Raw genomic sequence first — 26,792 nt, 5'->3', positions numbered from 1 at the left:
TGGGCTTCTTACAGTCTGATCAGAATGTGAAACTAAGAACCTCATGTTCCGTTTTGTAAATTTTTGCCTTGCGGCACTAGATCAACATATGATTGGCTGTGCGGTCCTTGTCTTTTTCTACAGCATTGGCACTTAGGTACAATGTACTTTCATCAATTTTCTATAAAATTAGGACCCCAAACACACTAAACTGACATACTGATTGGCCTACGGTCGAATGTGTATGGAGGCCTCCCGATTCTCCTGTGACCGAGCATGCTGGACGAGAGAAAGATCGAATCATTGGAATTCTAATGGCTGATCCTTGCGTTCTGATGGGAGATAAGCTGCCGCCAGAGGAATATGGCAGTGACTGCCTCATAGACAACACAGGAGTAATCGGCTGAGCCAAGTAAGATAGCTGTTATCCAAATGGTCATTTGGGGGGCAGTAATACAATGTGCAAGGCAACTTTTAGACTGGACATAACCATGAGATAACTGCTAAAAAATTCTGCAAATGTCAACAGAATTCAGTCTAAAGTGTGTGGTCCACATGGTCTGCTTTCGGGGAAAATAATTTCGGGCATGTTCCAATTTGCATATGAGGTGCCCAACAACCCATAACACTATGGAAAATAATTGAAGCGTTCAATCACTGCTTTTTTTCGATAGCAGTTCAGAAGCTCAAAAGAGAAAAATTAGGGTTTCTGATGTCTGTGTCTTTTATGTGGGACTATCTGGAAAGTGCTCAGGTAGCTGTGTGGTGGAGGCTATAACCTGTCCTTGGGCTGATGTATAAAATATACCTTATGGCTTCATATTCATTACCTGAATTTCTTAAAATTCACTAAACAGTATTTTTGACAGCACGAGAATCTAAAGGAAGCAAGCATCAATTGCAACCAGAACAATAATTAAATCACAGTAAAAGCCATAAAGTACAAACCAAGGTTTTTTCCTTCTGTGTTGATATATATATACAGTGGGGCAAAAAAGTATTTAGTCAGTCAGCAATAGTGCAAGTTCCACCACTTAAAAAGATGAGAGGCGTCTGTAATTTACATCATAGGTAGACCTCAACTATGGGAGACAAACTGAGAAAAAAAAATCCAGAAAATCACATTGTCTGTTTTTTTAACATTTTATTTGCATATTATGGTGGAAAATAAGTATTTGGTCAGAAACAAAATTTAATCTCAATACTTTGTAATATATCCTTTGTTGGCAATGACAGAGGTCAAACGTTTTCTGTAAGTCTTCACAAGGTTGCCACACACTGTTGTTGGTATGTTGGCCCATTCCTCCATGCAGATCTCCTCTAGAGCAGTGATGTTTTTGGCTTTTCGCTTGACAACACGGACTTTCAACTCCCTCCAAAGGTTTTCTATAGGGTTGAGATCTGGAGACTGGCTAGGCCACTCCAGGACCTTGAAATGCTTCTTACGAAGCCACTCCTTCATTGCCCTGGCGGTGTGCTTTGGATCATTGTCATGTTGAAAGACCCAGCCACGTTTCATCTTCAATGCCCTTGCTGATGGAAGGAGGTTTGCACTCAAACTCTCACGATACATGGCCCCATTCATTCTTTCATGTACCCGGATCAGTCGTCCTGGCCCCTTTGCAGAGAAACAGCCCCAAAGCATGATGTTTCCACCACCATGCTTTACAGTAGGTATGGTGTTTGATGGATGCAACTCAGTATTCTTTTTCCTCCAAACACGACAAGTTGTGTTTCTACCAAACAGTTCCAGTTTGGTTTCATCAGACCATAGGACATTCTCCCAAAACTCCTCTGGATCACCCAAATGCTCTCTAGCAAACTTCAGACGGGCCCGGACATGTACTGGCTTAAGCAGTGGGACACGTCTGGCACTGCAGGATCTGAGTCCATGGTGGCGTAGTGTGTTACTTATGGTAGGCCTTGTTACATTGGTCCCAGCTCTCTGCAGTTCATTCACTAGGTCCCCCCGCGTGGTTCTGGGATTTTTGCTCACCGTTCTTGTGATCGTTCTGACCCCACGGGGTGGGATTTTGCGTGGAGCCCCAGATCGAGGGAAATTATCAGTGGTCTTGTATGTCTTCCATTTTCTAATTATTGCTCCCACTGTTGATTTCTTCACTCCAAGCTGGTTGGCTATTGCAGATTCAGTCTTCCCAGCCTGGTGCAGGGCTACAATTTTGTTTCTGGTGTCCTTTGACAGCTCTTTGGTCTTCACCATAGTGGAGTTTGGAGTCAGACTGTTTGAGGGTGTGCACAGGTGTCTTTTTAAACTGATAACAAGTTTAAACAGGTGCCATTACTACAGGTAATGAGTGGAGGAAAGAGGAGACTCTTAAAGAAGAAGTTACAGGTCTGTGAGAGCCAGAAATCTTGATTGTTTGTTTCTGACCAAATACTTATTTTCCACCATAAAATGCAAATAAAATGTTAAAAAAACAGACAATGTGATTTTCTGGATTTTTTTTTCTCAGTTTGTCTCCCATAGTTGAGGTCTACCTATGATGTAAATTACAGACGCCTCTCATCTTTTTAAGTGGTGTTACTTGCACTATTGCTGACTGACTAAATACTTTTTTGCCCCACTGTATATATATATATATATATATATATATATATATATATACTGTGTATACATATATATATACTGTGTGTATATATATATATATATATATATATATATGTATATATATATATATATATATATATATATATATATATATAACTGACCATCACCTGTAGTGAATATCCCACAGAAGCATTTATCATTTACAGTGTGGTCCTGCTTTAAACTTTTTTCTTTACTTTATTTCTAAATCTTCAGTAATATTATCAAAGAGATCAAAAGTATGTCACAAGTTAGTCCTAAAGAACTATGACTCACCAAAACAATGTCCATAGAAAGCCCAACAGAGGAAAACCAGAAATAGAGAAATGGCTACAAAACAGACAGATCTTACAAAGACCATGATATAATGAAATGCCAAGTTCACATATCAAGGAGCAACTTACACCTGGGGTCGACATCCAGGAGTTTTGGCCACTTTTTAACTTCAACACATTGCCTTTTTTTGTTACATTTATTTGACTTTTTTTTGTCTGCGAAAATATGGTTTCGCTTGTTTAAAGTGGTTTTCCTGACACACAGATTATTAGAGCAGTAGAAAGATTGTGAAAAATGAATAAACTTCATAATTACATTGTTATTAAAATTCAACTCTGTTTCATGGTCATGTGACCTGTAGCTCCTTATTTTCTCTAGTTAAAGCACAGAGTGCAAAGATTTTTAGTCTGTGCTTTGAATGACTCATCCATTAGCTCTGCAGTGTGTCCTGAATGATTATGTCATGGGGGTGTGACCTAAAATTCTTGGCAAGTTTGCAGTGACTGGTGATGTGTACAAAGAGCAAAGAAGAGTAGGGAGAGTTCAGATACATTGCAGGCTTCACAGAACAGTAATTTTAAGAACTAGCAACTATGGTGAGAGGCACTAGTGTTGAGTGCTCCATAGTGCTAAATTGCATTTTAATAAATGAATATTTTATATCATTTATTGTTCCACTGCAGTACACTGAACTTCTGTGGTGCAAGTCTCATCAACCTTAGCATGGCTGACTGCAAGAGAGTCTCAGGACGGCACATACTAGGTGAAGCGGGAGCAATGTTAGGAAGGAGACCATATGTGTACAGCGACTTATCCATCTTTAGACTGCATAAGAGTCTCAGGATGGTGCTTTGTAGGTAGAGTGGGTGTGCACAAAGGGTGGACGTTGGTGAACTGTGGAACAAATACAGCTCTGTCTATTGGTAAATGTAGTCTAGTGGCAAAGGGGGAGATTTGGCAGGAAGTTTAGGGTATAAACCAGTGTTTCCCAAACCCCATCCTGATAGCCCCCAACACATCATGTTTTCCAGATTTCCTTAAGACTACACAGTGGCAATTTCTAATGCCTTAATAATAATTCCATCACCTGTGCAATACTAAGGAAATCCTGAAAACATGACATGTTGGGGGCAATGAGGACAGGAGTTTGAAAAACACTGGTATAAATCATAACAAACCTCAAGATGGTTCCATAGCCCTCGCATCCACATGTATATTCAGATGGCATGGACATAGCGGAGATGCTGGCTGGAAGACATTGTCATTCAGAGTCCTCCCATATGCCAAGCTCCAAAAAGTGGTAAATATAGGCTACACATACTCATCATTTTGTAGGAGTATACCAGCAGATAAGAGTACCCTACTGTAAACTACCTAGTACCTTTTCTACACCTGTAACCCTTGTCTTATATGTATTTTCATATGGCCATCAGGCAGTATTACCACCTAAAGTTAAAAAAGCATCACTGTGTACTTACAATTGCTCATTTTGCCCTTCAACCCAACTAATTTTTCTCTTTTCCATTGGGTCTATGACATCACATGAGTAACCCCTGGAGCTTTTTTCAGTTTTGCGTTTTCGTTTTTCGCTCTCCTCCTTCCCAGAGCCATAACTTTTTTTATGTTTCCATCAATATGGCAATGTGAGGGCTTATTTTTGCGGCAGGAGTTGTTCTTTTGAATGGTTTTACCTTGTCGTTTACTAGAACACAGGAAAAAAATTCCAAAATTGTTTTTTGTTTGGCTTTTTTTTTTTTTTAGGTTCACTAAATGCTAAAACTGACCTGCCATTATGATTCTCCAGGTCATTACAAGTTTGTAGAAACCAAACATGTCTAGGTTCTTTTTTATCTAAGTGGTGAAAAAGAATTCCAAAATTTGCTTAAAAAAAAGTGCGCAATTTTCCGAGACCCATAGCGTCTCCATTTTTTGGGATCTTGAGTCGGGTGAGGCCTTATTTTTTGCTCGCTGAGCAGACATTTTTAATGATACCATTTTGATGCAGAAATGATCGCCTGTTATTGCATTTTAATTCAAATTCATTTTGGATCGGGAGTCCACCCGCCGCTATTGCGGGCACTTGTCAGCTGTACAGAACAGCTGACATGTCCCGGCTTTGATGCGGGCTTACCGCCGGAACCTTCATCAAAGCAGGGTATCTGCCATCGGATGTACTATTCTGTCAGAAAGGGGTTAAATATTGACTAGTTTGAGTCCTTCTAAGCTCTATGTAGAAACAGGAGGTCAATTTTCCCTGAATAAATCATTACTGCAAAAGTCCCTGACAGGGGGAGGAGGCAAGCAGCTGGATCAGGAGTTGAAGAGGGGGATGACTCATGAAGGGACAACAGACTTCCTGTTTCTACATAGAGAAAAGAAAATAATTGTGTGGGTAGAAAGGCAAAATGAGCAGTTGTAAGTGCACAGTGCTATATAATATAATGATTGCAATATATTAAGAGGATAAAAATTTTAATGGGAGGAGGAGGAGTGCTTCTTTAGCATCACCACGAATTACTAAAGCAGGCACATAGTTACACATCTAGTAGACACCATGGTACCATTCATGGCAGCTTTTCCCATAAATTCCTTTTTTCAATGGTATTAATGAAATTAAAAGAAAAACACATTTTCTTGTGGTAGTGGAGATTTACCAAGATTGAAAAGCGCAGGAAGTCAACCTATTTTGCCTTTTCCAAAATCCATTGAGATCAGCCCAAACCACTGTAAAAGACAAATAACCCATAACCCCATCTTATCACATCCAACCAACTCTTTTAAAAGATATCTAGTTGTTGAAAAAAACAATATTTTCACACAAGAAGTAAAAATTGTCCATCTTCTATCTAATATTATGGATGACTTTAGGGATAGCTCCAATATCAACATTCACTAAGCACAATGAAGTTACATTTATGACCGAAGCTGAAATCTGTTGAAAAAAAACTAATGGACAATTGTACAAAGGCTGCATTAACGATTAGGATTAACTTTGCTGTAAGTAATCATTAACGTACAAAAATGAGGAAGTATGAAGCAAAGTTTGGCTGCTTCTAGTTACAAATTGATGAACTAGATCGGGCAAATAATCTTTTGTTTGTGACTGTGGAGAGAGGATCATAGTGCAGCGGGATCGGCAACACTGAGATATTACACCTCTCAGCTGATGAATATCAGCATAGGAAGAACAGAAAGATAATGCGCAAAGGTCAAGTCAAAGAAAAGTCTTCATGGTATGTCTACTATAGATATGCATAGCTTTGGTTTCCTTGAACTTAGTGTATTTTTTAACATATCTATCTTTTTACTATGCCAGAGTATCTGATTATTACATTACCAGTAGTTAAAAAGTGGCGGTAGCATCTTGTACTTACACATAAATCTGCTATACAGTGAACAATATGCATAAGGATACTCTTAGGATGGTGGTCCTCCAGCGGATCCAAATCTACAACTCCCACCCACTCTTTGGAGACATCTTCTTTAGTTATATACCCCATTTCTTCAATTCTTAGAAATGAAAGGGGTTGCTCTAAAACTAAAATGTAATACTTCACAAGAGAGTAGACAAGCCCGCAGACAGAGTTATGGTAAATGACTGCTATTCCGATTGGTCTCTGGTTGTAACTGGTTTACCGGAAGGGTTCAGTGATGGGTCTTCTATTATTAATTATTTATTAATTATATAAAAGACTGGATTAATAGTGTTGTTTCTATTTTTATGGATGACACAGGCTATGCAGTATTGTGCAGTCTATGGGAGAGCGTTATAAGTAACAAGCTGATTTGTACAAACTTATTGTTTAGGCATCCACTTGACAGATAAGATTAATTATCAATAAATGTAAAGTCTTGCATCTGGGCACTAATACCATGAGGGCACCATATATTCTATGGTGAGTAAAACTAGGAGAGTCACTTGTAGAGAAGGATCTGGATGTACTTGTAGGTCACAAACTAAATAACAGCATGCAATGTCAATCAGCTGCTTCTAAAGCTACCATATTATTGATTGCACGACTATTCAGAAATAAGTGTTCTTATGAACGCTCATTCACAATGATCTTGCAGTATAAATTCACATTAATGTTCTAATCCAAAAGGTGCTATAAGCGCTGGTGACCAAGGTATCAAAGAATGTTCCCTGCATTTATGGACCCTAGGTAGCGCATGTTGCTCTAGTCATTCTCTATATGTGGGAGAGTCTCTTCACTCAGTGCGTTCATTCATTTTGTACAGTGTGTATACCAAATTCGAGTTGATTAAAATCAATAATCTTTAGGGAGGGAGAATAATGGTTAATTTGACTAAGATCTGAACAGGTTTTCCAATTCTTCCTGTCTCTCAATACTTTATTATTCTGATGATTGTCTGATGTGAAAATTCTTTAGCCATAGTTTCATAGTTATAAGGTTGAAGGTAGTCTTAAAGGGGTATTCCCATCTCCAAGATCCTATCCCAATATGTAGTAGGTGTAATAATAATAATATTAGCACATACCTCCAATTAGAAGTGTAGTATAGTTTTTCTGATTCACTATGCCTCTTTCCTCATGTGCAGGACATTGCAGGGCCTTAGGTATCCATGCTCCAAAAGTTACATCTAACTGTCACTATAACGGTGGTCATAACCATGGATACCTAAGATCGTGCAATGCCTGCACAACTGGAAAGAGACATAGCAAAGGATACAACTAACTAACTGTCACTATTACAGTGGTCATAACCATGGATACCTAAGATCGTGCAATGCCTGCACAACTGGAAAGAGACATACCAAAGGATACAACTAACTAACTGTCACTATAACAGTGGTCATAACCATAGATACTTAAGATCCTGCAATGCCCTGCACATGAGGAAAGAGATATAGTGAAAGATACAGCTACTAACTGTCACTATAACAGTGGTCGTAACCATGGATACCTAAGAACCTGCAATGCCTGCACAACTGGAAAGAGACATAGCAAAGGATACAACTGTTATGATAAGGTAATTCAGTATCACAATGGACATAGAGGTCAGAGCACATACAGTGACCTGACAATAACCCAAAAACATTGAACGAGCTCTGAGACGTGGGAACTCTGCTGACCGCAATCCCTAATCCTCTCCAACCACACTAGAGGCAGCCGTGGATTGCGCCTAACGCTCCCTATGCAACTCTGCACAGCCTGAGAAACTAGCTAGCCTGAAGATAGAAAATAAGCCTACCTTGCCTCAGAGAAATACCCCAAAGGAAAAGGCAGCCCCCACATATAATGACTGTGAGTTAAGATGAAAAGACAAACGTAGAGATGAAATAGATTTAGCAAAGTGAGGCCCGACTTTCTGAACAGAGCGAGGATAGGAAAGGTAACTTTGCGGTCAACACAAAACCCTACAAAAACCACGCAAAGGAGGCAAAAAGACCCTCCGTACCGAACTAACGGCACGGAGGTACACCCTCTGCGTCCCAGAGCTTCCAGCAAGCAGGAAAAAACAAAAAGACAAGCTGGACAGAAAAAAACAGCAAACAAAATAGCAAAGCGGAACTTAGCTATGCAGAGCAGCAGGCCACAGGAACGATCCAGGAGGAAACAGGTCCAATACTAGAACATTGACTGGAGGCCAGGATCAAAGCACTAGGTGGAGTTAAATAGAGCAGCACCTAACGACTTCACCACATCACCTGAGGAAGGAAACTCAGAAGCCGCAGTACCACTTTCCTCCACCAACGGAAGCTCACAGAGAGAATCAGCCGAAGTACCACTTGTGACCACAGGAGGGAGCTCTGCCACAGAATTCACAACAGTACCCCCCCCTTGAGGAGGGGTCACCGAACCCTCACCAGAGCCCCCAGGACGACCAGGATGAGCCATATGAAAGGCACGAACCAGATCGGGAGCATGGACATCAGAGGCAAAGACCCAGGAATTATCTTCCTGAGCATAACCCTTCCACTTAACCAGATACTGGAGTTTCCGTCTTGAAACACGAGAATCCAAAATCTTCTCCACAATATACTCCAACTCCCCCTCCACCAAAACCGGGGCAGGAGGATCAACAGATGGAACCATAGGTGCCACGTATCTCCGCAACAATGACCTATGGAATACGTTATGTATGGAAAAAGAATCTGGAAGGGACAGACGAAAAGACACAGGATTAAGAACCTCAGAAATCCTATACGGACCAATGAAACGAGGTTTAAACTTAGGAGAGGAAACCTTCATAGGAATATGACGAGAAGATAACCAAACCAAATCCCCAACACGAAGTCGGGGACCCACACAGCGTCTGCGATTAGCGAAACGTTGAGCCTTCTCCTGGGACAAGGTCAAATTGTCCACTACATGAGTCCAAATCTGCTGCAACCTGTCCACCACAGTATCCACACCAGGACAGTCCGAAGACTCAACCTGCCCTGAAGAGAAACGAGGATGGAAACCAGAGTTGCAGAAAAACGGCGAAACCAAGGTAGCCGAGCTGGCCCGATTATTAAGGGCGAACTCAGCCAAAGGCAAAAAGGACACCCAGTCATTCTGATCAGCAGAAACAAAGCATCTCAGATATGTTTCCAAGGTCTGATTGGTTCGTTCGGTCTGGCCATTAGTCTGAGGATGGAAAGCCGAGGAAAAAGACAAGTCAATGCCCATCCTACCACAAAAGGCTGGCCAAAACCTCGAAACAAACTGGGAACCTCTGTCAGAAACGATATTCTCTGGAATGCAATGTAAACGAACCACATGCTGGAAGAACAATGGCACCAAATCAGAGGAGGAAGGTAATTTAGACAAGGGTACCAAATGGACCATCTTAGAGAAGCGATCACAGACCACCCAAATGACTGGCATCTTTTGAGAGACGGGAAGATCTGAAATAAAATCCATAGAGATATGTGTCCAAGGCCTCTTCGGGACCGGCAAGGGCAAAAGCAACCCACTGGCACGAGAACAGCAGGGCTTAGCCCGAGCACAAATCCCACAGGACTGCACAAAAGAACGCACATCCCGCGACAGAGATGGCCACCAAAAGGATCTAGCCACTAACTCTCTGGTACCAAAGATTCCAGGATGACCAGCCAACACCGAACAATGAACCTCAGAGATAACTTTATTCGTCCACCTATCAGGGACAAACAGTTTCTCCGCTGGGCAACGATCAGGTTTATTAGCCTGAAATTTTTGCAGCACCCGCCGCAAATCAGGGGAGATGGCAGACACAATTACTCCCTCTTTGAGGATACCCGCCGGCTCAGATAAACCCGGAGAGTCGGGCACAAAACTCCTAGACAGAGCATCCGCCTTCACATTTTTAGAACCCGGAAGGTACGAAATCACAAAGTCAAAACGGGCAAAAAACAGCGACCAACGAGCCTGTCTAGGATTCAACCGCTTGGCAGACTCGAGATAAGTCAAGTTCTTATGATCAGTCAAGACCACCACGCGATGCTTAGCTCCTTCAAGCCAATGACGCCACTCCTCGAATGCCCACTTCATGGCCAGCAACTCTCGATTGCCCACATCATAATTTCGCTCAGCAGGCGAAAACTTCCTGGAAAAGAAGGCGCATGGTTTCATCACCGAGCAATCAGAACTTCTCTGCGACAAAACAGCCCCTGCTCCAATCTCAGAAGCATCAACCTCGACCTGGAATGGAAGCGAAACATCTGGTTGACACAACACAGGGGCAGAAGAAAAACGACGCTTCAACTCTTGAAAAGCTTCACAGCAGCAGAAGACCAAATGACCACATCAGCACCCTTCTTGGTCAAATCGGTCAATGGTTTAGCAATACTAGAAAAATTGCAGATGAAGCGACGATAAAAATTAGCAAAGCCCAGGAACTTTTGCAGACTTTTCAGAGATGTCGGCTGAGTCCAATCATGAATGGCTTGGACCTTAACAGGGTCCATCTCGATAGTAGAAGGGGAAAAGATGAACCCCAAAAATGAAACCTTCTGAACACCAAAGAGACACTTTGATCCCTTCACAAACAAAGAATTAGCACGCAGGACCTGAAACACCGTTCTGACCTGCTTCACATGAGACTCCCAATCATCCGAGAAGATCAAAATGTCATCCAAGTACACAATCAGGAATTTATCCAGGTACTCTCGGAAGATGTCATGCATAAAGGACTGAAACACTGATGGAGCATTGGCAAGTCCGAATGGCATTACTAGATACTCAAAATGGCCCTTGGGCGTATTAAATGCAGTTTTCCATTCATCGCCTCGCTTAATACACACAAGATTATACGCACCACGAAGATCTATCTTGGTGAACCAACTAGCCCCCTTAATCCGAGCAAACAAATCAGATAACAACGGCAAGGGGTACTGAAATTTAACCGTGATCTTATTTAGAAGGCGGTAATCTATACAAGGTCTCAGCGAACCATCCTTCTTGGCTACAAAAAAGAACCCTGCTCCTAATGGCGACGATGACGGGCGAATATGCCCCTTCTCCAAGGACTCCTTCACATAACTCTGCATAGCGGCGTGCTCAGGCACAGATAAATTAAACAGTCAACCTTTTGGGAATTTACTACCAGGAATCAAATCGATAGCACAATCACAATCCCTATGCGGAGGTAGGGTATCGGACTTGGGCTCATCAAATACATCCCGGTAATCAGACAAGAACTCTGGAACCTCAGAAGGGGTGGATGACGAAATAGTCAGAAATGGGACATCACCATGTACCCCCTGACAACCCCAGCTGGACACAGACATGGATTTCCAATCTAATACTGGATTATGGACTTGTAGCCATGGCAACCCCAAAACGACCACATCATGCACATTATGCAACACCAGAAAGCGAATAACCTCCTGATGTGCAGGAGCCATGCACATGGTCAGCTGGGTCCAGTACTGAGGCTTATTCTTGGCCAAAGGCGTAGCATCAATTCCTCTCAATGGAATAGGACACTGCAAGGGCTCCAAGAAAAACCCACAACGCCTAGCATACTCCAAGTCCATCAAATTCAGGGCAGCGCCTGAATCCACAAATGCCATGACAGAATACGATGACAAAGAGCAGATCAAGGTAACGGACAGAAGAAATTTTGACTGTACCGTACCAATGGTGGCAGACCTAGCGAACCGCTTAGTGCGCTTAGGACAATCAGAGATAGCATGAGTGGAATCACCACAGTAGAAACACAGCCCATTCAGACGTCTGTGTTCTTGCCGTTCAACTCTGGTCAAAGTCCTATCGCACTGCATAGGCTCAGGTTTAAGTTCAGGTAATACCGCCAAATGGTGCACAGATTTACGCTCACGCAAGCGTCGACCGATCTGAATGGCCAAAGACATAGACTCATTCAGACCAGCAGGCATAGGAAATCCCACCATGACATCCTTAAGGGCTTCAGAGAGACCCTTTCTGAAAATAGCTGCGAGCGCACCTTCATTCCATTGAGTGAGTACGGACCACTTTCTAAATTTCTGACAATATACCTCTATCTCATCCTGACCCTGACACAGAGCCAGCAAATTTTTCTCTGCCTGATCCACTGAATTAGGTTCATCGTACAGCAATCCGAGAGCCAGGAAAAACGCATCGATATTACTTAATGCAGGATCTCCTGACGCAAGAGAAAATGCCCAGTCCTGAGGGTCGCCACGTAAAAAAGAAATAATGATCCTAACTTGTTGAACTGGGTCACCAGAGGAGCGAGGTTTCAAAGCCAGAAATAGTTTACAATTATTTTTGAAACTCAGAAATTTAGTTCTATCTCCAAAAAACAAATCAGGAATAGGAATTCTCGGTTCTAACATAGAATTCTGAACCACAAAGTCTTGAATATTTTGTACTCTTGCCGTGAGCTGATCCACACATGAAGACAGACCTTTAATGTCCATCGCTACACCTGTGTCCTGAACCACCCAAATGTCTAGGGGAAAAAAAAGGCAAAACACAGTGCAGAGAAAAAAAAATGGTCTCAGAACTTCTTTTTTCCCTCTATTGAGAATCATTAGTACTTTGGGCCTCCAGTACTGTTATGATAAGGTAATTCAGTACCACAGTGGACATAGAGGTCAGAGCACATACAGTGACCTGACAATAACCCAAAAACATTGAACGAGCTCTGAGACGTGGGAACTCTGCTGACCGCAATCCCTAATCCTCTCCAACCACACTTAGAGGCAGCCGTGGATTGCGCCTAACGCTCCCTATGCAACTCTGCACAGCCTGAGAAACTAGCTAGCCTGAAGATAGAAAATAAGCCTACCTTGCCTTAGAGAAATACCCCAAAGGAAAAGGCAGCCCCCACATATAATGACTGTGAGTTAAGATGAAAAGACAAACGTAGAGATGAAATAGATTTAGCAAAGTGAGGCCCGACTTTCTGAACAGAGCGAGGATAGGAAAGGTAACTTTGCGGTCAACACAAAACCCTACAGAAACCACGCAAAGGAGGCAAAAAGACCCTCCGTACCGAACTAACGGCACGGAGGTACACCCTCTGCGTCCCAGAGCTTCCAGCAAGCAGGAAAAAACAAAAAGACAAGCTGGACAGAAAAAAACAGCAAACAAAATAGCAAAGCGGAACTTAGCTATGCAGAGCAGCAGGCCACAGGAACGATCCAGGAGGAAACAGGTCCAATACTAGAACATTGACTGGAGGCCAGGATCAAAGCACTAGGTGGAGTTAAATAGAGCAGCACCTAACGACTTCACCACATCACCTGAGGAAGGAAACTCAGAAGCCGCAGTACCACTTTCCTCCACCAACGGAAGCTCACAGAGAGAATCAGCCGAAGTACCACTTGTGACCACAGGAGGGAGCTCTGCCACAGAATTCACAACATACAACTAACTAACTGTCACTATAACAGTGGTCATAACCATAGATACTTAAGATCCTGCAATGCCCTGCACATGAGGAAAGAGACATAGTGAAAGATACAGCTAACTAACTGTCTCTATAACAGTAGTCGTAACCATGGATACCTAAGGTCCTGCAATGCCCTGCACATGAGGAAAGAGACATAGCGAAGGATACAGCAAACTAACTGTCTCTATAACAGTTGTCATAACCATAGATACCTAAGGTCCTGCAATGCCTGCACATGAGGAAAGAGCCATACCGAAGGACACCAACACCATTTATATTATACCCCTGTTCAATCTTTACCCAGGCCCCGCAAGATCAAGCTTTGTTGCCAGACATCACCATATTCAACCTGTGAGTGGCTCTGATGACTGGGTAGATGTTGTGGCTCTATCCAGCCAGAGATATTGGTGTGGTCATTACCTGCGGTGCCACCCAGTCAATCATACATAACTAGTGTGTGTTTGACTTTGCAGCTCAGCAGGAGTACTCAACTCCCTGCTGTGGCTAATGAAGCAGTACCACACCATATTTAAACTCCCAATATCCTGCTGTGAATTGCTAATTGTTTCTTGGTTTATTCCTTGTGCTCTGGTGTAGTTCCTGAACCTGACTCGGCTTTTGACTCTGACTACGATTCTTCCATTATCCCTTCTTGTATTTTACCCCAGATATTTATCTTACTATGTTCTTGCCTCATGATTCTGTCTTTGGTTTGTCCTACCTGTTATTGACCAAGCCAGATTGACCATCCTTGCCACAGGCTCACTCTTCCAGATAGCAAACACCCTGCTGATGCAACTCAGGAGGCCCCATTGGAAATCCAGGTCCCTGTAGGTGTTAATGGGTAAATCCCCAGGTTCTTCTTGGATCTGCTATAGTGATGAGCGAGTATACTCGTTGCTCGGTTTTCCCGAGCAAGCTCGAGTGATCTCGGAATATTTGTTAGTGCTCGGAGAATGTTTTCATCGCCGCAGCTGCATGATTTACGGCTGCTAGACAGGCTGAATAATTGTGAGGAATGTCTGTTTGTTAGGCAATTCCCACATGTATTCAGGCTGTCCAGCAGCCGTAAATCATGCAGCTGAGGCAACCAAAACTAAATTTCCAAGCACTAACAAATACTCAGAGATCACCGGAGCATGCTCTGGAAAACCCGAGCAACGAGTATTCTCGCGAATCACTAATCTGCTATACAGAGTGGCTAGCATCAAGTCTGTTGAGGTAGCTTTTTTTGAGCCAAAGACTACTGGATGGATTCATCTCATTTTAGTCATATCCATTGGCAGTAATATTCAGGGGCAAACTGTCCCCAGTGGTATATTAACCTGATTACAAGTGAGTTAATATAGAAAATGACAATTTAAAATCCATATTTGATGTGTAATTGCATTCTTCTTTTACATTAATTTTATTTATTTGGGAACTATTATGTTGTCATCCTGCCATCAAACAGCTTCTGCTCATAAAAGCAAGCGGAAGGGTAGAAATACATTTACAGAATTAAACATAAAATGATTGCGCTGGCAAGCTGTAATTTAAACCAATTACTTTGCCCCTTCATCTTCGCCTGAGATGTAGATGAGGTCATAGGATTAAACTTGGAACCATCATTTCACTTCACAGTATTTTTGTTAAATAGTTTTCGTGTGGTCTCTGGTCATATTGCAGCTGGAACAATCGAGCAGCTATATCTCTGTCATCAGAAAATCGACATCTACAATTAAATGTTCCAAGGCCCTGTACTTATTTTTTCATTTGACAGATCTCAAAGGCCATGTTCATACTTGCGTAAAAGGCTACAATGGCAGTTTTGCCAAAACGTATATAGAGATTAGCAAGATCAAAATGGCAGAACACCAGTGGACCCCTGATAAGTCATTGTAGTCTGCTGGGCAGTGGCGTAACTTGAAGCTCCTGAGCCCCAATGCAAAAGATCCAAGGGAGACCCTAATTATTGCACGTCTTTAATAGTATTGGTCTTTTCATATAGGCCAAAGAGACTTTTGGGGGCTATTAAGTTCCAGGGCGTAAGTGTGATTGTAACCACAGCACCTATTGTAGTGATGTTCCTGCTCTTGGGATCCAACCTTTCATAGATATCTACAACTGGCAACCATTTTGAACAATTACTATACAACGTTCTTTGCTTTCACCTTGAAAAGATATATGACGCATTAAAAGATTATTCTCCTCTTTAGAAGTTATTTTGCTTGCTGAAGGGGATCTGACTGCTGAGCCCGCAACTAACAATACCCCTTTCTGACTGGTGCAGTGGCTGAGTACGCCAGGAGACCAATAAAGAATGAATGGAGAGGTAGTGTGCACGCCTGGCTACCACTCAGTTCAGACAGGGCATTCCAGGGCCACATTCTTGGTATCTATGGGGGTCACAGTGTTCACACCCCAACCATTCAGCAAAGATGCAAATAACCCTTTAAGTCTAGCATATTCTTACCTTTCTCCATATACAAGATCTTTTTTCATATACCTTTGTAGGGTGAGGTCCAATGGGCTCTAATGTTCCATTCACACAACAGATATGGAAGGTCCTAGCAGTCACAATGCAAAGAAAACTACAAGGAAAGGACAGAGACAATGAGTAAAAAACAGCTCAAGCCTCTAACCCCTTAATGACCACTAATAAGTCATTTTACTGACCTGCGATATGAGACTAAAATCCCCCGACGGGCGACAATCCAGCAGCTGACGGCTGGACAGTATAGCTGAGAGTTGCTGCATTAGCCATGATCAGTGTTGGCACTGTCCATATCTGTTTAACCCCTTAAATGCTGCTGTCAATAGTGACTGCATCATATAAATGGTTAACAGAGTGTGGGACTCCCTCTTTATCCCCATTGGCGCCCTGAGATCATGATTGTGTGGTCCTGATGTTTGCCATGGCCATTCACGGCCAAATAGAGGCCTTAGAGTCTGACGGCCCTAGTGGCCTGTTCAGAAGTTAGCGACATTTAGGTGGTAAAAATATACTTTTTCATTTCTGTCATGTCACATTGCATTAATTCCCGAAAAGGCACCTAAATGGTTAATAAACTACCTGACAGCAGTTTTCAATATGTCAGGGGGTGCTGTTTTTGGGGGTTTCCAGTATATAGGACCCCCAAAGTCACTACGAACCTGGATAGGTCCCTAAAAAAATAAGTTTTATCAATTTCCTTGAAAAAAAATGAAAAATTACTGCTACATTTTTAAACCTCCTAAAATGCTAACAAAATGAAAGGTCGTTTTACAAATGGTGCTGATGTAAAGCAGACACGAGGGAAATGTTATTTATTATCGTTTTTAGATGGTAGGAACAAGGAAGACCCAGTTTCTAACCTAGTGTTATTCATTTTTAACTGATCCATTGGGAAGGCTGCATTCACACATCCATATCAAGTGTTGGTGCGCTGCCTGATTTTATAATCCAGTGGTCCCCAACTCCAGGCCTCGAGGGCCGCCAACAGTGCAGGTTTTCAGGATTTCCTTAGTATTGCACAGGGGTTGGAATCATCACCTGTGCAGATGATCACATTACCACTGATGCAATACTAAAGAAATCCTGAAAACCTGCACTGTTGGCGGCCCTCGAGGCCTGGAGTTGGGGACCCCTGTTTTAATCAAACAGCACACAGACCCATTGGAGCCTATTCATCAAAGCTTGAATACCAGAAAAATGGCGTAAAGGCTTTGAAAAATGTTTGCACAATGGGAAGTTGTACAAAAATTTTGCAACTTTTGGCATTTTCACGGTAGTTTGAATCAGATCCACCAAAATGGCCAGAGCTTGGGAAAAGCCAGGGCAGGGTGGAGCATGATCATGCCTGCCTGTCAGATGCATCAAAAGTGCCAGCATTTTGAAGGCAAAAATGTTACTACAGTCTTTGATTAGAAGAGCATTTCTGTCGCGGTGCGCAGTGACGTACAACACTGAGAAGAAGAGCTGAATTTAATAACGGCACAAGCCTCTTAATGAATTCAGCGCCTTCTAGTAAGACTGTCGTAGCACGAGCGTCCTCAGCACCAGTGTTTATCAAATGGCCCAAATGATAATGTCCTACTCTGGTCCTCAAAATCAGATCAGAATAGGACATGATTAGAATTTCATGGATCACATTCTCAAAACCGTCATTTTAACAGATGTCCAAATAGATCCATTTAAGTCAAGGTGTCTATGTGCTGTTTCATAAAAAATTGGGTAGCACTTAGGCTGTATTCACACATCCGTATAAAGTGTCCAAGAGTCAATAGGTCAGAAAAGTTCAGACAGTCTACCTGTTTCCGTGAAAAAAAAAACACGAGAAAAAAACTGATGCCACTAGGGTGCAACCGGCATGACAACTGAAAAAAAAAAAACAGTCCATCTCGGCTACTATGGATGTGTGCAATTAGCCTTACTCAGAAGGGACAATGGAAGATAAGTAATTAGTACAAGATAACTAATAGAACTTATTTAAAAATAAAATGCATTATGTGTAAATTATTTCTATATAATAGATACAGGGTTGCCACCCGTCCAGAAATTCCAGGATAGTCCGTAAAAGTAGGACACTTTTTTGACCTGTCCACAAAATGTTTTTGAAGTTGAAAAAATGTATGCAGGTTATTTTGACTGTAATTCATCATTTTTCAGTTTACAGTGAATGCAGTTGATGTCTTCATATCATAATTATAGGATACAGACATGCATCCCTCAGAATAATAATTCATTATTTTGGTTTTCCTATGTGTATGTTAAAAATATTGCTTGACCATGACTTTTTGGTAAGCTGCACAGAAAAAAGTTGACAACCCTGAATAGCTGTACTCTATAACTATTGCCATGCCCTCATTCCTACCATTTTTATCCTAAACTATCTATTTGGATCAATTTTTCTCTTCTGAAATTTCAGGCAATATTTTCCAGTTGACTAAGCAGATCTGAAAGCTGAAAAAGAGGAAATAGATAGGAAAGTATGAGGTGTTATGCTTATGAGCATATATATTGCCTTTAATTAACGATTTCAAGCCAACAAGGAAACAGATAAGTGGAATTTCCCAGCTACTTATTAATGGACATGTCTAACTTTACTCTGAATTTTTTATTGCTCTAATGCATTTTGAAAAAATTGAAGTAGCCTTGCAGGTGGTTCTGATTAAATATCTCCTACTGTTTTGCTCTTATGCAAATCTACTGATGATTATATTCCTCAAAAAAAAACTTGTGTAACCTGATCCTGAAGTCACACTTCTTCTATTTGTCCTTTCCTTCTTTCTTACCTACAAAACTAGTTTGGTTTATTTTTATTTATCTATTTTTTTGATCATTTAAACTCTGATTTCTTTACATACAAAATGGCTGTGCATAAAAATTCAATTATTGTAAATTCACTTAGAGCCCGTTAGCTCAAAAAGGCTTCCTTAATCCTTAAACAGGCATGGCCTAAAGGTACCTTCACACTGAACGATATCGCTAGCGATCCGTGACGTTGCAGCGTCCTGGCTAGCGATATTGTTGAGTTTGACAGGCAGCAGCGATCAGGATCCTGCTGTGCCATCGTTGGTCGGAGCAGAAAGTCCAGAACTTTATTTCGTCGCTGGATTCCTGCAGACATCGCTGAATCGGCGTGTGTAACGCCGATTCAGCGATGTCTTCACTGGTAACCAGGGTAAACATCGGGTTACTAAGCGCAGGGCCACGCTTAGTAACCCGATGTTTACCCTGGTTACCAGCGTAAACGTAAAAAAACCAAATACTACATACTTACATTCCGGTGTTTGTCCCCCGGAACGTCACCGTGTAAGAGAGTGAACTGTAGTCCCACTGAGAGGGTACTAGGACCCTGTGGTTTTTGCCTGCTGCAGCAGAGGACAGACCCTGCAAAACTCCCGGAGACAATGTGTGCTGGGGGGTGGGGTCTGGTGTCTTGTGTGTCAAGTGAAACAAGGAAGTGAGAGCTGAGAGAGAAAGGCGGGAAGAAAAGGCAGAAGCTGCTGTGATATCTTAAAAAGAGACTGTGTGTGGATTTACTGCGACTGTGTTTAGAGGAAAAGAAGCTTTTGAGAGACTTTTGTTGCTAACGTTTCCTGGAGAAGAGCTAACCCTTTATCTAAGAAAAGACTGAGACTTTACTAAAAACCCAGTACGTATTTGGAAGTCTGTGGATTCCCTGTGCGTTGAGTGGAGAAACAAGTCTGGGCAGACTGCTGATACAGAGACGGACGGGTTGTCGTGGAAGCATTCCTAGGAGCTACAGAAGCAGAGACAACATCGTGAGACCACTAACTAAGTCCCCGGCGTTTGGGCTCGGCATCGGCCGACAAGACAAGAGGAGCTTGCTGTAACTTATTGGCGCTGAAGATATGGACTGGCTGCAGCCTGTGCGGATTCCTGCCTGAGAGGAAATCCATCTCAGGATACGGTACCATAGTTATAGATACCCAGGTATCTCTGCTCTGAGTGTTTAATTGTTACTTTAGAGGTGTATCTTATATTAGAGTTGTGTAAGTTATACTCAGTGTGCCGTTCCAGGGGCTCCCTTGATAACACTACATTCAATTTACACTTGTTTCCTGTTTTTTAGTTGCCCTGTTAGGTAAATTTCTTACTAGTCTGTTGTAGTATACAGTTCTCAGGAGACCTTGGAGTGGCACAGTGATTTCAGCTGCTGCTGAGCTAGTGTATCTTTGGGGTGCATCTGCCTTAATATTCTCCATATCACCTTTATTATTTTGCTTTTGAGTAAATACCGTTGGAGATTTCTGCCTTGGTCTTGGTTTGTGACTCACTGGATCTTATTCGGACCTCTGGTCATTACAACCGTGCCCCGGTGACGTCACCGCTGTGCTCTGCTTTCCGGCCGGCGCTCACAGTCAGTGCAGAGAAGCACAGTGCCGGGGGACAGACACCGGAATGTAAGTATGTAGTGTTTGGTTTTTTTTTACGTTTACGCTGGTAACCAGGGTCAACATCGGGTTACTAAGCGCGGCCCTGCGCTTAGTAACCCGATGTTTACCCTGGTTACCAGGGGACTTCGGCATCGTTGGTCGCTGGAGAGCTGTCTGTGTGACAGCTCTCCGGCGACCACACAGCGATGCTGCAGCGATCGACATCGTTGTCTAGATCGCTGCAGCGTCGCTAAATGTGACGGTACCTTTAGCCACTCCATCAGAGAAAACCTCAGCATTCACAATATAAGGCCGGGGTCACACTTGCGAGTGCAATGGGAGAAACTTGCGCGAGTCTCTCGCATTAATACCCGGCACTGCCACCGGCCTTCGGGTCCGGAGCGTGCGGCTGCTTGTATTTCTATGCAGCTGAATGCTCCAGTCCCAAGTGCCAGCCGCAGTGTCGGGCATTGAGGCAAGAGACTCACGCAAGTTTCTTGCATTGCACTTGCAAGTATGACCCTGGCCTAACCCTTGTACAGGCAACTGCACTTCAACGGGTTCCCCTAGATTGCTTCCACAAAGTGGCTGCTGGCCAGATGAGCGAGCCAAAGGCAAGAGTTGGGTTAGTATCTAGAGTGATGGAACAAGAACAGACGTCGAAATTCAAAGCCAAAATCTGAGGGATAGCCTGGGTCAGACACCAGGTCAGTCAGAACGTTTTCAAACAAGTCTAGGTCTGGATAGTAGAGAATAACAGATGCAGATGAAGTCAGGGTTCAAGCTGGGTCCATATCAGGATTCAGAATACATACAGAACACCAGAGCTCAGAGAGTTTCCATGCACAATATCTGGCAACTTCAGCAGAATGCTGGGAGTTTAAATAAGATGTGGTTCTGTTACACTGGCAACAGCAGGAAGATGATTACACCTGCTTGACTGCTGGACAACAAAACACCTAGTCTAATTCCTGGCTGGACAGCGTCTCTACCGTCCAGAGATACTGGCTATAACATTTCTTCAATCCCCAGTGCTGCCCGCAGAGTGAATGTGGTGGTGCCTGGCAACTTAAGTAGATATCACTGGAGCAGATCTTTGAAGAGATGTGACAATTACTAACTAAACATAAAATGTTCACAAAACACCCCAGCACTTCCTCTTTCCTTTTAATTTTCTTTTTCTTCACATATCTCATCTCATATTACAATTAAAATTGAGAAATATATAAATGAATATTCTGTATGGGCCACAGGATATTAATCATGTTCCTCTTGTTCTCATTATCACAAGTATGGTTACAAGACATCTGTCTGAAGCAGGAGCCTCCACCCAGTAGCCTTAACCCTACTCTGCCCTAATTTCGGAAAAAATAAAGAATGTTAAGCCTTGTCCCATAATTGAAACTGCCCTTTCCCAGCTAAATTTCTGGTGTCCAGGCTGAAAAGGTGAGTTGTTTATTAAAACTCCACCAAAACTCATTTTTCTGATTGGGATTGGGGTAGCCCTGGGGGTGGAACAAAAAGCCACCTAAATTGACATTACCACTATTGGTAATGTAATCGGGTAAGGTAGAAAATCTAAACTATGGTGAGAATTGACGAGAAGTGAGAAAGTATATTGGGAAATTGATATTTTTTGTGCATATTAAGAACATTTTATAGGTATTTTCTATATGCATTTTTAGTGGAATTTTTTATTTAGTGTAAGTTTATCCTGGTGTTTTCGAGGGGAGAAAAAAGCTATATTATATCATGCGTGCAGCATTTTAATAAAAATGGTACTGACTTGCAAAACATTAAAAACACTATTGGCTTGATTCTTTGTTGTCTTTGTGCCTTTTCTATGGTGATAGATAGCGATTTTTATGTTTGCACTTTATTCACTATTCAATTTAAGCCTTCAAGGTAACTTTACTTGGTTCATCTCTTTTTATCTTGTTTTGTTTTCCTTGTAAAGATGTCGTAGATTCTAATTTTTCTTTAATTTTTTGTTTTGTTTTGATATTGTTTTTTTAAAAATGTTGCAAACATTTGGTGCAGTTGTACTCCATTCCAATATTTTTCTGGGGTCTGATTTTGCTTTTGTGAAGTTGAAGATTAACATGCAATATTTTAAAGAATCATGACACTGTTTACTCTAAAAAGACATTAAAAATTGCATTTTTTATTTTATTCAAAATTCATCAACCCATGTGTACCTTTTTGACGAATTTGATGCCAAAAAAGCATGTTTGAAACAAGACAAAAAGAGAAAATTCATTTTAAAAACACAGCTGATAAATTCTTCTACCCTGGTAGGTAGCCATTCTCATATTTCATCTAGTCATAGCTGTTTTTACTCCCCCCCCAAAAAAAACAAAAAAAAAACATGCAATATTCTGAAAGAAGGGCTGTAAACCGCTATTTCCATTTATTACATTTATAGCATATCAAGAGCATATGCCATGAATGTTTGATAGACGAATGCTCTACAACTTACAACTGAGATGAATGGGGAAAGTCATTTATGTGTAAACAGACCCACTATTCGTAAAGCAGCACGTTGGACTACTGTGACGCTAAATAACAAATGTAATACTGAGTCACTCAAGCCAAGCCATGGACAAGCCATGAGAAAGGGTACTCAAGAGGTCTGTGGTCAGATTCCAAGAGAGCTCATCATAAACAGAGGGATAAGTCAAAGGCATAGTCAGGTCACAGTCCGATATCAGAATTCCAGGAAAGTAATGGAGACAAAGGGGCTAGGCAAACAGATGGTCAAAAGCAAGGTTAGGCAGCAAAAAATCAGAAACAAATCACTGGAAAACATGGCACACACACACCACTGAGCTAAAGCTACGACTGACAATAATCAGACACTGACAGCCAACTAAATAGCCAGATAATCACCTAGGAGGGGAGACATCTGGATGAAACCCAGCACGCCCCTGCACTGATTGGAGGCTGGACTGTCATTCACAATTCTGAAAGCTCAGCATGACCCTGATTCTATAGGGCGGCTGAGGGGTCACTCAACTACCTTCTTGAGTAAGATGAAGGTCCCAGAAATGGGAAATAGTCTATAAATGTTACATTTATTTACCACTTTTAAAATGTGTGCTTCCAAGATAACCTACCTTTAGCATTGCCTTATGAAAGGAAATGGGAAAAATAAAGGTCTGCTCTGTCCTGCAGAGCAATGATGGTTTCACAAATATTTTTTTAGAAAAATGCAGCAATTTTTCCATAATTTTTTTCCTTACTCTTTTGCTTTGTTGTTTTTTTTTTTTTTTTTTATTGCAGCAAAAAAACATTACAGCTTGATATTAGAGGAAGTCAATAAGGACATAGGAAACATAATGCAAACAACGCCTTTTTATTGACTTATGTGAAGTGATGAGCAAACCCCTGGATGTTTGGGTTGAACAGTTAAAAAAAAGTTTGGTTTGGTGGTACAAGAACAGTACCCTATCCCAAACCCGGACCCTCTTCAGATGAATGGGGGGCCTGAACATCCATTGTTTGCAGTGCTGTCCTCTGCATGACAGCATGGCAAACATTGCCTCTGATCGGCGGTAAGATCATTACCGGTGGTCAGAGAGCTGCGGTTCCCAAGGCTGTCAGATGAAATGTTTACCTCCGGTCACAGAGGCATTGGCTGATGAGAGTACTACTTTCAGCAGCCCATGCCTGCTGCTGCTAATAACAGTGAAAGCAGACGCGGCTGATGGGAGTATTCATTGGCCGCTATACATAAATCAAGTTAACAAAAATTAGGTAGGGTCTTTCTATTTTTACAGCTGTCAGTTTTGCCATGTTGATTATCAAAAATAGAAAGGTCCCCAGGTCATTTTTTATGATTTATTTATTTATAGCACCGTTGTTAGCAGAATACTCCAATCAGCAATGCCTGCTCTCGCTGTTATCAGCGGTAACAGGCGTAGGCTGATGGGAATTGTAATTGCTCATCAGTCGACGCCTCTGTGACTGGAGGTATACTACTTACCCCCCGTCACAGCTGCTGGTGCTCTGACTGGCGGTACTGATCTTGCCACCGATCAGAGCAGCCTGTGTTTCTCGTGCTGTCATGCAGATGACAGTGTGGGAAACACCCGATGTTCGGGGTCGGTGCCGAACCCTAACAGGACTTCCTGAAAAAGGCTGTGTTCGGGGTCAGTAGGTGTTCAGTATGGACCCTGAACTTTACTATCATCACTACTTGTTAGGGCTAGCGGAATGCACCGAGTAAATATAGATGTTTTTATTGTTATTGGTGCGTTCACAGCCTGGGGTCCACCGTGCAGGAGAACCTGCTGCTAGCAAACGGCGACACTATATGGTGGTATAGACTAAGTCAGTTAATTCACCGAGTAGCCGTGATAGCAAAGCACTGTGCCCTGTTAGACTTTACAGAGGCACAGGCTAACTGCCCAAACAAAGAGCAGTCAGTGGTCACGCATGCACAAAAAACTCCTCGCCGGAGGTGCCAGCATTCTAGGGGCTTATTTCAGCCAGGTCCCTGAATACATACACACACAAACTCCTCACCGGAGGTGCCAGCATTCTAGGGGCTTATTTCAGCCGGGTCCCTGAACACACTCTTACGTGACCACACTGGCGCAAAGCACATAACATGGAACAATACCAGCGCATGGCCGTGCGGCCATGCGAGTCTTAAATAGTTGCAGCACGTGCAGGACCTTCCTAGAAGGACCAATGAGAGGCTACCACAAAGCCAGAGTACCTACAGGACCTTCCTGAAAGGACCAATGGACTTAGCTGCAGTATCTGACCATGTGACCCTCAATCTCCACTGAGAGATCTTACTCTGGGCATGCTCGGAACGAGAAAAGCAGGACTTAATCCCAGAAGCGTCTGCTCGCCGCTGCCCAGCACTGGCTTCAATGGCAGAAGCAGGAAAAGCAGCAGTAACTCTTTGTACAGAGTGGGACTGAGCAAGATGCTGGAACTGACGTCTCCGCTGAGCAGACTCCACTGCGGCAGGAGAAGAATGGGAGACCACAGCGGAGATGGCCCGAGATTCCCCCTGTGCAGAGGCGGGAACTCGACCCCTAACACTACTTATATGTTGTATTTTAGGCTTTTTTCAACTACCAGATTTTCTGGGTATGGCCTTTTTGTAATGTTTTTTCCCATAAGCTTATTTATAGGAAAGAAAGACACAAGAAATACAAATGTGTTAATAAAAAATAGCAACAAAAACCCATAAAACTCATGTATGAATGAAACTTAAGTTGAAACCTTAAAAGAAGTTTCCACTTTTAGAAAAAGGGACCCCCAATCATTGAGCTCTGTGTCTCTAGCTGACTACATCAGTGGAGACGCTGAGATCTGTGATTGGTAGCAGAGATTACCGTATATGATTTATTGATGTGACATCACGAGACCGGAGCGGAGGGGAACTGGTACTGGTCAGCGTGAGAGTGAGTGTTATTTGTATTTGTTTTTTTTACTACTATATGATAGGTTTGTATCCACTGTTCTAAAAGTGGAAAACCCCTTTAAGAAAATAATACTGAAGACTTTGCAATCTGGTAAAATCAGTACAAAATCATTTTTTATTGCTACCATTATTATTATTTCTAAAACATAGTAATGGACTTTTTGCAATGCATAGATTTCCATCTTGTGGTAGAAAGAGAAAGTTCATCTTACTTAAAAAAAATACTGTATGCAAGTTGCCTTAAAAAAAATACTGTCATTTTGCTGCAATCATAATTTCTGAAAAATAAAAAAAAAATACGTACAACTATATATGTGTGTATAATGACATACATAATTCAAAGCAGTTTACATATAGTATTAGGAAATTGCATATAATAAATCAATTTTGGCTCACTTCAGTTACGGAATGACTTGACACACAAAATTTGTAAGATTTCAAGGGATATTCTTATTATCCAATGTTATGATATATTGCTATGATGCACCATAATATTTTGTTCATTCAGGGTTCAATAGGTCCAGGAGAACAAAATAACTGATATACATTTTCTTACTATGATAGAGCTCATTTATAGAAAAGTAGCCATGGTAAGTACAGTGACATATAAAGTTTGGGCGGCCTGGTAAAAATGACTATTATTGTGAACAGGCAAGCAAGTTGAAGATGAAATGATCTCTAAAAGGGCTAAAGTTAGAGATGACACATTTCCTTTGTATTTGGGCAAAACTATATATATATTTATATATGTTTCTTTTCATCTTTTACATTTTAAAACTTACAAAAAGGAAAA

At 41.9% G+C, this 26,792-nt stretch overlaps 1 protein-coding gene across 9 annotated transcripts in view; it reads left to right on the top strand.

Annotated features, from left to right (window-relative positions):
• BLNK (B cell linker) overlaps positions 1–26,792 on the top strand; it is a 271,319-nt gene that overhangs the window by 75,261 nt on the left and 169,266 nt on the right. For 2 of the 9 annotated variants that reach the window (XM_069753818.1, XM_069753814.1), the window contains exon 1: positions 258–391. The exons of 4 other annotated variants lie outside the window; for them this stretch is intronic. Coding sequence is in view for 2 of the 5 variants with exons in the window: in XM_069753816.1 (XP_069609917.1) it covers positions 6,062–6,096 (35 nt within the window). In the remaining 3 variants the exon portion in view is untranslated. Of the gene's footprint in view, positions 1–257; positions 392–5,946; positions 6,097–18,581; positions 18,815–21,847; positions 22,003–26,792 lie in introns of those variants that run through there. 3 more of the 9 variants (XM_069753819.1, XM_069753816.1, XM_069753813.1) reach the window with 3 other exon arrangements.

This window comes from Ranitomeya imitator, chromosome 2 (assembly GCF_032444005.1).
Source record: "Ranitomeya imitator isolate aRanImi1 chromosome 2, aRanImi1.pri, whole genome shotgun sequence".
Taxonomy (NCBI): Eukaryota; Metazoa; Chordata; class Amphibia; order Anura; family Dendrobatidae; genus Ranitomeya; species Ranitomeya imitator.
The sequence above is the reverse complement of the archived record's forward strand: the minus strand, read 5'-3'. Positions and strand labels throughout refer to the sequence as shown.